Here is a 12,842-nt window from a genome sequence, read left to right on the forward strand (position 1 = left end):
TTGATTGTGAACAGTGAGGGCAGGAGAGAGGCAGGGACAGTCTTTCTGTCTTTGCATTTTCACAAGGGACAGATTGGTCTGAATTATTGTATGAACCTCCTTTATTAGAAATTTCTTTAGCAATGATATATAGTAGCCTGTGATTAGAAGCAAGTCATTTCATAACAACACAATACAATGTAGAACCGCACTGTTCAGTAAGAGCTACAGCCTCATGTAGCTATTTAAATTAAAACTAATTAAAACTAAATAAAATAAATTGTAATTTTTTAGTCACAGTTGTCACATTTCATGTGGTCGGTAGCTGTATGTGGTTTATTGGCTACTGTTTTGGACGGTGTAAACTTAGAACATTTCCACCATCACAGAAATTTCTGTTGGACACTGCTGATCTAGAACGTATCGAAGAGTTGATGTATCTTGAAGCATTTGGTGAAGGCGATTCCCCTAACTTCTTTTGTATACAAGGATATTGCAGTTGAAGAATTTTAAGCAACCTAAAATTCCTTGCTTTCTTTATATTTTTCTTTGGTTGTGGCACCCTCTAGTGTTTCAGCTTTGATATAGCTATATCATCATGAAATCTATGATTTGAGTCCAAGAACATTGAGATATTTTGGAAAATTTTGTGGGTGTATGCATTTTTCTAGAGAGGAGACCTGTAGTTTTCACACACCCTCAGAAGGGCCCATAATTCGAAAAAGGTGAAGACCTATTCTCTGGTACAGGTCCTTGTATGGTCAAAACTCCTACTTTGTGTCTTATAAGAAGCATTTTTTTCTCCCAATACAAAAATAAATCCTGTAACTCTCCCTTTGGCATTTTTATGCTTTACCTGTCCTTTTATGTGGAGTAACAATAACAGGTTACACTTAGTCAAACACTCATTATGTCCCATGTCCCATTTTTAAGCCCCTGTACATATATTAACTCAATTGATCCTCACAATAATTATATTAAGTAGGTTTCATTATTCTCCCCATTTGAAAGATGATAAAACTAAGGCATATTAGTCAAGTGGAACTTGTCTGAGGTGCTAGTGCATGTCGGGGCAAGGATCTGAAGCCAGGATGCTGGCTGCTCCCTGCTGGAACAGTGAGGAGGAGCCGTTAGGCAGGTATGAGGTGCGATGCAGAGGAGACTTCCCGCCCTCGTACACTTTGGGTCCAGTTACACAATAAAAAAAATATAAATAGTAAATCACTGCAAGCCATCCTGGAAGTTAGAGTTAGCACCTAGGATTGATTATCAGTCGGTACGCGCAGATCTCCATAGTCTGCCAAGAACTACGTGATGGATGCAGGACAAGGCTGCTGGTGCTCCCACTTTTTCTGTGATTTGTCCAAGCACCTAGCTAGTCTCTTCAGTGAATAATATGACAAATCTTTCTGTGACTTTTTGTTATTATTATTCCTTCCATAAAAAGACATTTGTTGTATTATTGTGATGTTGATTTTAAGGTTTGCTGGAATGTTAAATGTGTTAAATACTTAAAGAGTGGGTAAGATAGACTCAAACAGATAAAAGTTTGTGTTTGTATCTCCTACTTCCCTTTCTGTCTGTACCCATTTCTCACTTCTAAGTGTCCCATTTCTCTCTTCATGAGGCATTTTATACTCTCTAACTTCACCTCGTTTTAATCATTCATGAAACTCCGGATTTTGATTCAACTTCCGTCAGTGTAGGGAAACAGAAACCCTAGTGGTGATCTTATAAAAATTTTTCATGGAATCGCTTTATTGACAGTATAAAATGTCAATCCATTTTATTGACTTATACAAGTCAGTATACAATTTTTGCTGCTTACCAGCACTCTGTGAGGAATTTCTGACAAGGGTTACATTTTTTTTCTTCCCTTTGTTATCAATCAGGGCCTAGTAAACCATAGAACGTATTTCAGAAAATTGAATTCTGGGAATTGGTTACATAGGTGTTGAAGACTGAAAGAGCAAAACGTAGACACTGAGGCAATCCAGATATTCATAACTACAGGAAGCATCTACCACCCCTGGCGCTGGGGGAACAGAAGAGAAGAACCTAGGAGCTCAGAGCTGGGAATCTGATTTCTGAGGGGGATGCCATGCAGCTGGTGCTCAACTACCAGGGGAGAAGGGGCACAGCTGGGATTGGAAGAGGAAGCTGTCCTCTGTGGCTGGAGTGAAAACAGCAAGGAAATCCCTTCTTCCTCCTCTTCGCACTCACACCACTGCCTTCCCTTGGTAAAACCTGACAGGAGGCTAGCAGGCAAGTTTGGTAAACAGGCTTTGATGACCAAGTCCAGAGCTGGGTGTAGAGCAGTTCAGATCAAATATAGAAGTGAGAGATAAGAGATGAATAGCCAGCATGACCTTATTGGGACATTACAGAAACTGTAATTGCCTGGGGCTTAGCTTTAGTAATTAAAATGTGCAGCCAGTTACCCCCAAGCATTTATTAAGGAGCAAATTATGACAGCTACTATTCATAGAGACTTTAATGGACCCAAGCCCTGCTTTCCGTGAGCTTACAGTATTGTTTTCACAAAACCATCCACTCATCCTTGAGTCATTATGAAGTTGTGTGGTAAAGCTTGTTTTTCTCAGATATTATGTAAAATCATCATTATTAACTGGATTTTTGGGCTGTTATTAATATTAATGAATATTTACAAGTTTTGTCAAAGTATTGGAATGAAAAATATTATGTAATTGCAGCTATACAAAATTTTGTTACTTTCAGATGCTCCAAATTAGTTAAGTTAGTCTTAAGGCAAGACTATTTCTGAACTAGTTCTCTTGGTTCTTAGCATAAGGAAGGGACTTGTTTTTCTAGTGACAATTTGCTCTAGCATGTCATTAAGTTTCAAAAGGATCAGTTTGGAAGGCTGTATTATAGTTATTGGTTTTAAAAGCTCATTTTGTTAAAAGTCAAAGTGATACATTCATATGATAAAGGATCAAATAAAAAGATTTACAATAAAAATCAATGGCTTTTTGCCACATTCTTCCCCTATCCCCGTCCCACTTTTTAGAGACAGTCACTCGAACTGTTTTTGTTTTAGTTTAACTATTTTGTTTATAGTATTATCAAGCAGTAACTCCTCCATAACTCTAAATAATGTGTCTATACCACTTTTTCTTGATTTATCAAACTTAGCCATTTTTGACTTCATCATGTATAAAAGGATGACCTTTCTTTCACAGTATTCCCTTTCTTTCCCCTCTGCTTTTGATAGTTGCACTGTAATACCAGGTCCTTCAATCTGCTCTTGCTACTATCCTCAGACTCCCTCTCTGTGCAAAGATAGAATATTGATTGGTATATTGGTACTCCTAGCTGTTCATCCCCCTCTCCCACGTCCTCATTTCTCTCAGCTTTATCTTTGCTTTTACATTGTCATGGTTCATAATCCTTACATTCTGATTTGTATTATATTTCATTTTTTGTATTTTTAGCTGTAGTTGGAGTCTGAAAATGGAAAACAGTAGACTGCACACATGACTGTGTCTTCTTTTTTTTGTTTGTTTGGTTGTTTTTGAAGCCCAGTGGTGTGAGAGGGTATTTTTTTTCTCTGCAAGTCCAGTATCATCCTTGGGCTATTTGAGGAGACTATTCCTAGGAAGGTCAAATAGATTCTTCTTACTTCAAGCACCATATATTACTCAAAATTAAGCCCCATTTTACATTCTCTTTTCACATTGACTTTCTTGTGCAGTTTTTTATTTTTCCTGCTGTGGTGAGACTTTGATCCATTACCGAACATCCACCAGGAATCAAATCCCATCGCTGACTTTCGGCCTTTTGGAGGCTGTACTGCTGGGTGACATTTCTGTCCCGGTCGTGAAGTTTTGATCCTGCCCATGTCCAGGAATGTAAGTTGAGCCTCTCGGTTTTCCGGTCTCTGTTTGGACCTTAGATACAGTCTGGCTCTGAGACTTTCCCTCAGGCTGTTCTTGTAGCTTTTCCTTTTGATATGATAATGCAATTGATTAGACTAGTGCTTGCTTTTACATTTAGTTATGCCTGGATTAGATTTCCTGGCCAGCTCTTTTTCCTACATTGATTTTTAAAATACTCTACACTTAATCTCATCCATTATGTGTGAATTAGACTCAATTTAACTCCCTTGGACATTTCATCCAAATTCCACTAGCTCCCTTGATATTATGGATTACAACTGCCAGGTGCCGCAAAACACACAAAAAAATCTGTGTGTCTGTGCTTTTCCATTATCTTTCAGTCCCCCCCATTGCTGGTCTGGAATGGCAAAAGCTGGAACTCTGTACCAAAAGGCCCCACCCCCCCTTTATAGTTTATGTGATAAAGAAAGAACCTTTAGCTAAGGCTCATGTTGCACTGCGGGAGATGAGACAGGCTAAGAAAGAGGTTTTAGAAAAATTGTTGTTTTGGGCATGATTTTTTTTTAACCGAGTGTTGACTAATCTGCTGAACGTCACTGGCTCCAGGTGATAAACCGATAGGTCTTTTTAATTGGATGTGGTGTTTAGAGTCACAGGTCATTATGTATTGCCAGTGCTTCATCTTGCTTTTCACATCTATTCAGAGGAGTCACTGTCAGGTCCATCTGCTGGCTCTCCATTTTGGCACTATCGTGAAATGATTTATTAGAGACATTGGTTCCCTGTAGTTGCCTTGCTTTATGTTCATCTCAGTTGTTGGAGTTAATATAATAAAGAAGGGCTTTTTACCAAGACATGGAAACAACCTAAGTGTCCTTCAGCCAATGAATGGATAAAGGAGATGTGGTACATATATGCAAGGGACTACTACTCAGCCACCAAAAAGGATGGAACATTGCCGTTGGCAACAGCACTGGTGGATCTTAAGGGTATCATGCTAAGTGAAGTACAACAGACGGAAAAGGACAAGAAGAAACAAATGAACAAACACAAAATTCAGTAGACACAGATAACAATATGGTGGTTACCAGAGGGGAAGTGGGTTGGGAGAGCATGAAGAGGGTAAAGGGGGTCAAATATATGGTGATGGAAGGAGATTAGACTTTGGGTGGTGAGCACACAATGCAATATACACAGGATGTAGTATAGAATTATATACTTGAAACTTATCTAATCTTATTAACAAATGTCATCCCAATAATTTTTTAAAGAATAAAGAAAAGGAGACTTTTTAGATGCCTGACTCAAAATCTTTTGCACACAATTTTAAAAAACGTATCATCAGAGATGGATGTGTAATTAATTTAAAGGTGAAGAAATTGACGCCTGGTCCTTGCAAGACTAGTCAGGTAATGAGTCAAGGACAGAATCATGAAGACAGGAATTCTTTGGCGTCGTCATAATAATTAATATTGAGCATTTATGTGCTGAGCACTGTTCTTCACTGTATCTGGATCATCTCATTTAATCCTCACATCTTTTTTTTAATTATTATTTCTAAATAGCCTCATATCCTTTTGAGGATAGGAACTATCTTTTTCTTTTGATTAAAAAAAAAAAGTTGAAATTGAAGTTTAGAGGTTAAATAACTTGTCTAGGAGTTCTGGATAACTTTAGACTGTGCAGTTTTTTTAAATTCATGTTATCTAACACATTTTCCTCTATTAGCAGTTCCTATCAGTGTTGCTGTCCAGAGCATCTGACTCCTTGTTGAAGGAAGATTAAAAGCATCACTAAAAACGGCCTGGTCAGGGTAGGGCATGATGAGCTCCCGCCAGTGTACGCCAGTCTAACTTCCTGTTGTGTTTATTTTTTGAAAACATTGAAAGCGTCATGTACAAGATGTACAAGTAGCCCACTCTGGTTCAAAGACGTCTGAAATACTTTTGCCTTTGCTTTTTATAGAGTGTGCTAAATAAAAATGGTTAGAGAGGCTGAAGGATGGGATAGAAAGAGGTGAGACACTGGGCAGAAGTTACAAGCCTGTGAAACAGACAACCCTATTGATTTATGCTGTGAACTGATTCTGGAGAAGAGAATTGAAATCCATTATGCCAAGTGCATAGCGTACAAATCCCTTTGAAACGCAGTCAGATGCCATCTAATCCCAAATCATTTAAAAACGATTTTGAAGCACCTAGAATTCTAAAATGCCCCCAAGCAGTTTATTTCGTAGACTAGAAGAACAGTGAAATGGATGGAAAAATAGTATTTTAATGCTGTCTTTCTCTCATATACTGTATTTAATTGTGTCACTTAAATAGTGTGTTAAATTACATTGTAGATATGTACTGATCTGGGAAGTAGAATGTATTCCCTGGAATATTCTAAAACACACCAAACACAGGATATGGAAGAAACCTTATCAGGCATCTCTCTTTAAAAAATTTTTATTTTGACATAATTCTAGACCCCCAGTCTTTTTGGATATGTGGTATCCTGTGGGGTTTTGGGGTTTTTTTTGTAATTAAAGTGAATTTTATTTTGAAATACAGAATACTCCTTGAGATAACTGAATAATCCCAAAGTTAAGAATCATGTTAGAAGGATGAGTTATGATATGTATAATGGTGTGAGGGTGAAAAGAGAGAATTAAAAGTTAGAGCCTTCCCGCCCCCAAAAGGGAACAGCACAAGAATATAAAACAGAAATCAAGAGCCCCAGAAAAGTAAAAAGTTGGGCAGCTACCTGGGAGAGTTGACACGAAGAAGAAAGACATAACAGGGTGAGGCTTAAGAAAGCAATTACTCAAGAGGCACAAAGGAGTTAGAAGTCCTCAAAGAAGGAAAAGGAAAGTTTAGCAATAGAGTAAAATAAAAATGAGAGAAGAATTTTGCATAAATAATTATGTTCTTTTTACTTGTAGCCCTAAAGGTCATATTTCTGTATTTACATGGCTGCCTTTTTTGGGGGGTGGGGTTAAAGTCTAGCTACGCATGTTGTATGCATTACATGATAGTCAAATTTCAAATGTGTGTGTGTGTGTGTGTGTGTGTATGGAGGGTGTTACATAAGTAGAGATTATGTTAGTGCACAAGTGAGACACTCAACTTTTAAATATGCATCAAAATGTAAACTATGTATACCCTTGACTGAAAAATTTTACCGTTAAGAATTTATTTATTTTTTAATAAAATAGGGGTGGTAAAGGTAGGTAAAAGGGGTCAAATATATGGTAATGGAAGGAGAACTGATCTGGGTGGTGAACACACAATGCACTATATAGATCAGGGGTGTCCAAACTGCGGCCTGCGATCCATTTTTTATTGGCCCCCAGCAAATTCCAAAAATATATTTAGTTTACTTAAATAAACCAGGTGAGGCAATACGTACTTCACCTCAAGTGAGTGTATTTTACCGCATGTGGCCCTTGGTGAAAAACATTGAAAAAAGTTTGGACACCCCTGATACAGATGATGTCTTACAGAATTGTACACTTGAAACCTATGTAATTTTATTAACCAGTGTCACCCCAATAAACTTTAAAAAAAATATAGTATGCAAAGCTTTTTTTTAACGATAATAAGGCAGTTTTATCACTCTGTTCTAAGATTAGTAATTTATTCTTTACATAGCAGTTAGCTGGTGCCAGGGATGCTTTTTTTTTTAATTGTGGTAAAACACACATAACAAAATTTAGCATCTTAACCATTTTTAAGTATATTGTTCAGTAGTGTTAAGTATATTCACACTGTTGTGCAACCAATTTCCACAACCTTTTCATCTTGCAAAACTGAAACTATTCCGGTGAGACAACTCCCCATGTCGCTCCCTCCCCAGCCCCTTGAAACCACCCCTCTACTTTCTGTCTCATAAATGTGACTACTCTAGGGACCTCATATTGTGGAATCATACAATATTTGTTTTTTTCTGACTGGCTTATTTCACTTAGCAAAACTTCCTCGAGGTTCATTCATGTTGTAGCTTGTGTCGAATTTCTTTTTCTTTTCTCCCCCTCCAACCCCCACTTTTACTGAGGTATAATTGACAAATAAAATTGAGGAGAAGGTATAGTTTTCCCTTGTGCCCCCCACCCCCGCACTGGTGCATTTGTTACAAGAGATGAACCTACATTGACCTTCATTATCACCTCAAGTCTCTAATTTACATTATGGGCCACTTTTGTGTTGTATATTATATGGTTCTGCACAAATGTATAATGACATGTATCCAGCACGACAGTGTCATACAGAGTAGTTTTGCTGCCCTAAAAATCCTCTGCTCCGCCTATTGATTTCTCCTTCCCTTCCCCCCATCCCGGCAACCACTGATTCTTTTACTGTCTCCATAGTTTTGCCTTTTCCAGAACTTCACACTGAAGTTGGAATCATAAAATATGTAACCTTTTCCGGTTGTCTTCTTTGACTTAGCAATATGCATTTAAGTTCCTCCATGTTTTCTTATGGCTTGATAACTCATTTTTTTGTAGTTGTGAATAATGTTCCATTGTCCAGATGCACCAGTTTGTTTATTTGTTTACCTACTGAAGGACATCTTGGTGGCTTCTAAGTTACAGCGATTATGACTAAGGCTGCTGTAAACATCTGTGTGCAGGTTTTTGTGTGTGGACAGAAATTTTGTTTTGGTTTTTCTTTAGATTTTTTTTATTGAGGAAAGGGAACAGGACTTTATTGGGGAGTAGTATGTACTTCCAGGACGTTTTTCCAAGTCATGTTGTTGTCCTTTTCAGTCTTAGTTGTGGAGGGCACAGCTCAGCTCCAGGTCCAGTTGCCATTTCTAGTTGCATGGGGCACAGCTCACCATCTCTTGCGGGAGTTGAACTGGCAACCTTGTGGTTGAGAGGATGTGCTCCAACCAACTGAGCCATGCGGGAGCTCAGCGGCAGCTCAGCTCACGGTGCCACGTTCAATTTTAGTTGCAGGGGGCAGAGCCCACCATCCCTTGTGGGACTCCAGGAATTGAACTGGCAACCTTGTGGTTGAGAGCCCACTGGCCCATGTGGGAATCGAACCGGCAGCCTTCGGAGTTAGGAGCATGGAGCTCCAACCATCTGAGCTACCGGCCGGCCATGGACATAAGTGTTTAGCTCCTTTGGGTACATACCATGAAACACAATTGCTGGATTGTGTGGTATATTTGGTTTTGTAATAAGCTTCAAAACTCTCTTCCAAAGTGGCTGCACCATTTTGCATTCCCACCAACAGTGAATGCCTGTTGCTCCACTTCCTCACCAGCATTTAGTGTTGTTGGTGTTTGGATTTTAGCCATTCTGGTAAATGAGTAGTGTTAACTCATTGGGTTACTTTGCATTCCCTAATGGCGTCTTTTCACATGTTTATTTACCATCTGTGTATCTTTTTTGGTAAGGTGTCTCTTCAGGCCTTTTGCCACTTTTTATTTGGGTGGTTCAATTTCTCATTGTTCAGTTTAAGAGTTCTTTGTATATTTTGGAAAACAGTTCTTTATCAGATCTGTCTTTTGCAAATGTTTTCTCCCAGGATGTGGCTTGTTTTCTCATTCTCTTTCATAGAGTGTGTCTTTCATAGAGCAGAAATTTCTAATTTTAATGACATCTAGTTTATCAGTTATTTCTTTTCATGGATTGCGTCTTTGGTGTTGTATCTAAAACATCGTTGCCATACCCAAGGTCATCTAGACTGTCTCCTAGAAGTCTTGTGTTTTACGTTTAGGTCTTTGAACTTCAGAATCCATTTATCAATATCCATGAAATAACTTTCTGGGATTTTGATTGGGATTGCATTGAATCTATAGATCAAGTTAGGATATTTTGATATTACTGAGTCTTCCTAACCATGAACATGGAATATATCTCTATTTACTTCTTTAGTTTCTTTCATCAGAGTTTTGTAGTTTTCTTCATATAGATGTTATCCATATTTTGTTAGATTTATAGGTATTTCATTTTTTGTTCCCAATGGAAATGATACTGTGTTTTTAATTTCAAATTCCATTTGTTCATGGCTGGTATGTAGGAAAGTGATTGACTTCTGTACGTGACCTTTGCGTCCTGCAACGTTGCTGTAGTCACTTGTTAGTTTCAGGGGTTTTCTTTACTGACTTGGATTTTCTACATAGACAATCATGTGTCTCCTTGAACAAAGACAGTTTTTCCCCCTTCCCAATCAGTATAACTTTTATTTCTTTTTCTTGTCTTGCTGCATTAGCTGGGACTTCCAGTCTAATATTGTAAAGGAGTAATGAGAGGGGTCATCTTTGCCTTATTTCTGATCTTAGCAGGACAGCTTCTGTAGTAGCTCCCCTTATCCATGGTTTTGCTTTCTGCAGTTTCATTATCACTTGTCATGTCTCAGTGATCTAGAATTATCTGAACTACAACGATCCTCCTGATGTATTATCAAAAGGTCAGTAGTAGCGTAATGTTAGTGTCACAATGGCCTTCATTATTCACTCCATCTCATCACATAGGCATTGTATCATCTGACATCATCACAAGGAGGATGGGTACAGTACAATAAGATACTTTGTGGGAGATAGAGACCACATTCACATAACTTTTATTATAGTGTATTATAATTCTCCTACTTTATTATTACTGCATCAAATTTATAAATTAAACCTTATCATAGGTATGTAAGTATAGGAAAAAAACATAGTATATATAGGATTTGGTACTATCTATGGTTTTAGGCATCCACTGGGGGTCTTGGCATATACCCTCTGTGAATCGGGGCGACTACTGTAGTTTCTCACCATTAAATATGATGTTAGCTATAGATCTATTGTAGGTTTTTTGTATCAAGTTGAAGAAGTTGTTCTCTATTCCTAATTTTCATTTCTTCCTTTTAATAATATTCCATTGTATGCATATGTACAATTTGTATACCCATTCATTCGTCAGTAGATAGTTGAGAGCTTGTACCTTTTGGCTATTGTGAATAATGTTGTTACCAACGTGGTTATGTATAAATAGCCCATTGAGACCCTGTTTTCAGTTCTTCTGGGTATAGATAGACCAGGAAGTGGAATTGCTTGGTCATATAATTCCTTTTAAAGTTTTTTGAGGAACCAGTATGCAAAGTTTTATATACAGGGGTGTTTACTGCACTGATGTTTATCATAGCAAAAATTTGGAAGCAGCCTTGCTGTGAATCAGTAGGTGACCAGTTCCATAATTATGGCACAAGCATACAGTGAAGTATTCTGCATCTGTTTAGAAAGGTCTGGTAAATCTGTATGTTTTGACCTGTCAAATGTCCAGATATATTGTAATATGAAGAAAGCAAACTATAGACCAATATGTGTAACGTGAATCTGTTTTTATTTTAAATCATATGTATGTATGTATGTATGCTTCAAAACATTTAATGATAATGCACTTCTCTGTAGGTTGGTGGGGGGGAAGAGGGGACAGATTGTAAGTGCAGGAGAAGAGCAAACCTTTATCTTACTACTTTATGAATTACTGCATTATTTCAGGGTTTACAAGAAGCACAGTTTTATAAGCAGAAAAACCAATTTGAATAATTACATTTTTGGGAAAAAGTTGGAACTCCCATTTGTCTATGAAATACAAAGAAAATATTAAGTATTTCATTTACTTACTAAGTGTTTTTATGTCTACAATGTCAAATGACAAGTCACTAGGAACTTTTAAATACCCTTTTATTTTTACATTTAAGTGTCTTTTATTGTTATGTGTAATATCAAAGGTATTTATTCTTTTGTGACCTGAGGCATAAAATTAGCACAGTGAATTTCCATCGAAAAGATTTTATATAAGGAAAATCTACCATTTTTAGGTCATATTTGAATGGTGCTTCCCATATCCTATGACTTGATGGGGTGAGGTATATAGTGAAATCAAAGGTTTCCTCTGCTCACGAGGGAACTCTCTTTGAGTTCAAGCATTTCATTACATTACACACTGAGTCTTGTTCTTTGCCTTTTTTCCTGGCAGTAGCCCTTCATGGAGGAACACGGAGTGACCCAAACTGAACACATGGCTACCATAGAAGCCCATGCAGTGGCCCAACAAGTACAGCAGGTCCATGTGGCCACCTACACTGAGCACAGTATGCTGAGTGCTGACGAAGACTCACCTTCTTCTCCAGAAGACACCTCTTATGATGATTCAGACATACTCAACTCCACAGCAGCTGATGAGGTAACCGCCCATCTGGCTGCTGCAGGTAATGTTGTTTGGATTGGAAGCTCTTGGTAGCGGGCATAGCTGAAAGAACCCAGGATGCTTTCAGCTTATGGGAGCTCCCTTAAGATTATGGCAGCCACCCTTAAGGGATTATGGCAGCCACCCTCTCATCTATCTTCATATCACATCTTCACGATTTTGTTTTAATCCTTGCTTTTACAACTTGTGTCTGTATCATACTGAGACGTAAGTTCTAGAATCATGCAGTATTAGTGATATGACTTTGGTTTTGTGTTTTTCATCCATTCTAACAATCTTTTGACTTTTAACTGAAGAAGCATTTAGTCCATTTACATTCAGTGTTAATCACTGATACATTTAGGTTTGAACATAACCGTGTTTACTATATGCTTCCTCTCTATCCAGTTGTTCTGTGTTTACTTTTCCTTCATGTATTCTTTTGGAGTGATTGAAAAGTTTTTATTTTTCAGTTTTTTTCTTGTTAGTTTGGAAGTTAATATACTTTTACTTTTAGTGCTACCCCTAGAAATTATAACATACATCCTTTACTTATTTCAAAGTATTATGTATTGGTACTTTTGTCCTATTTTTTAAAATAATTTTTTATTTTTCAATTACAGTCGACATACTTTAGTGATTAGACATTTATATAACTTAACTGAGTGTTCACCCAATAAATCTAGTACTCATCCCACACCATACATAGTTATTATAGTATTATTGACTGTATTCCCTATGCTGTACTTTACATCCCTGTGACTATTTTGTAACCATCAATTTGCACCTCTTAATCCCTTCTGCCCTTCACCCATCGCCCCAAACCCCCTCTC

The 12,842-nt window shown here is 37.6% G+C and overlaps 1 protein-coding gene across 5 annotated transcripts in view; it reads left to right on the forward strand.

Annotated features, from left to right (window-relative positions):
• Positions 1-12,842, forward strand: part of NRF1 (nuclear respiratory factor 1) — a 115,060-nt gene that overhangs the window by 27,607 nt on the left and 74,611 nt on the right. For 4 of the 5 annotated variants that reach the window (XM_081038320.1, XM_081038322.1, XM_081038323.1 and 1 more), the window contains one exon: positions 11,800-12,031. In XM_081038320.1, coding sequence (XP_080894446.1) covers positions 11,809-12,031 — 223 coding nt within the window. In that variant the 5' untranslated portion in view covers positions 11,800-11,808. The remainder of the gene's footprint in view (positions 1-11,799; positions 12,032-12,842) is intronic. The other variant, XM_081038324.1, reaches the window with a different exon arrangement.

This window comes from Rhinolophus hipposideros (genome assembly GCF_964194185.1).
Source record: "Rhinolophus hipposideros genome assembly, chromosome: 25".
NCBI lineage: Eukaryota > Metazoa > Chordata > Mammalia > Chiroptera > Rhinolophidae > Rhinolophus > Rhinolophus hipposideros.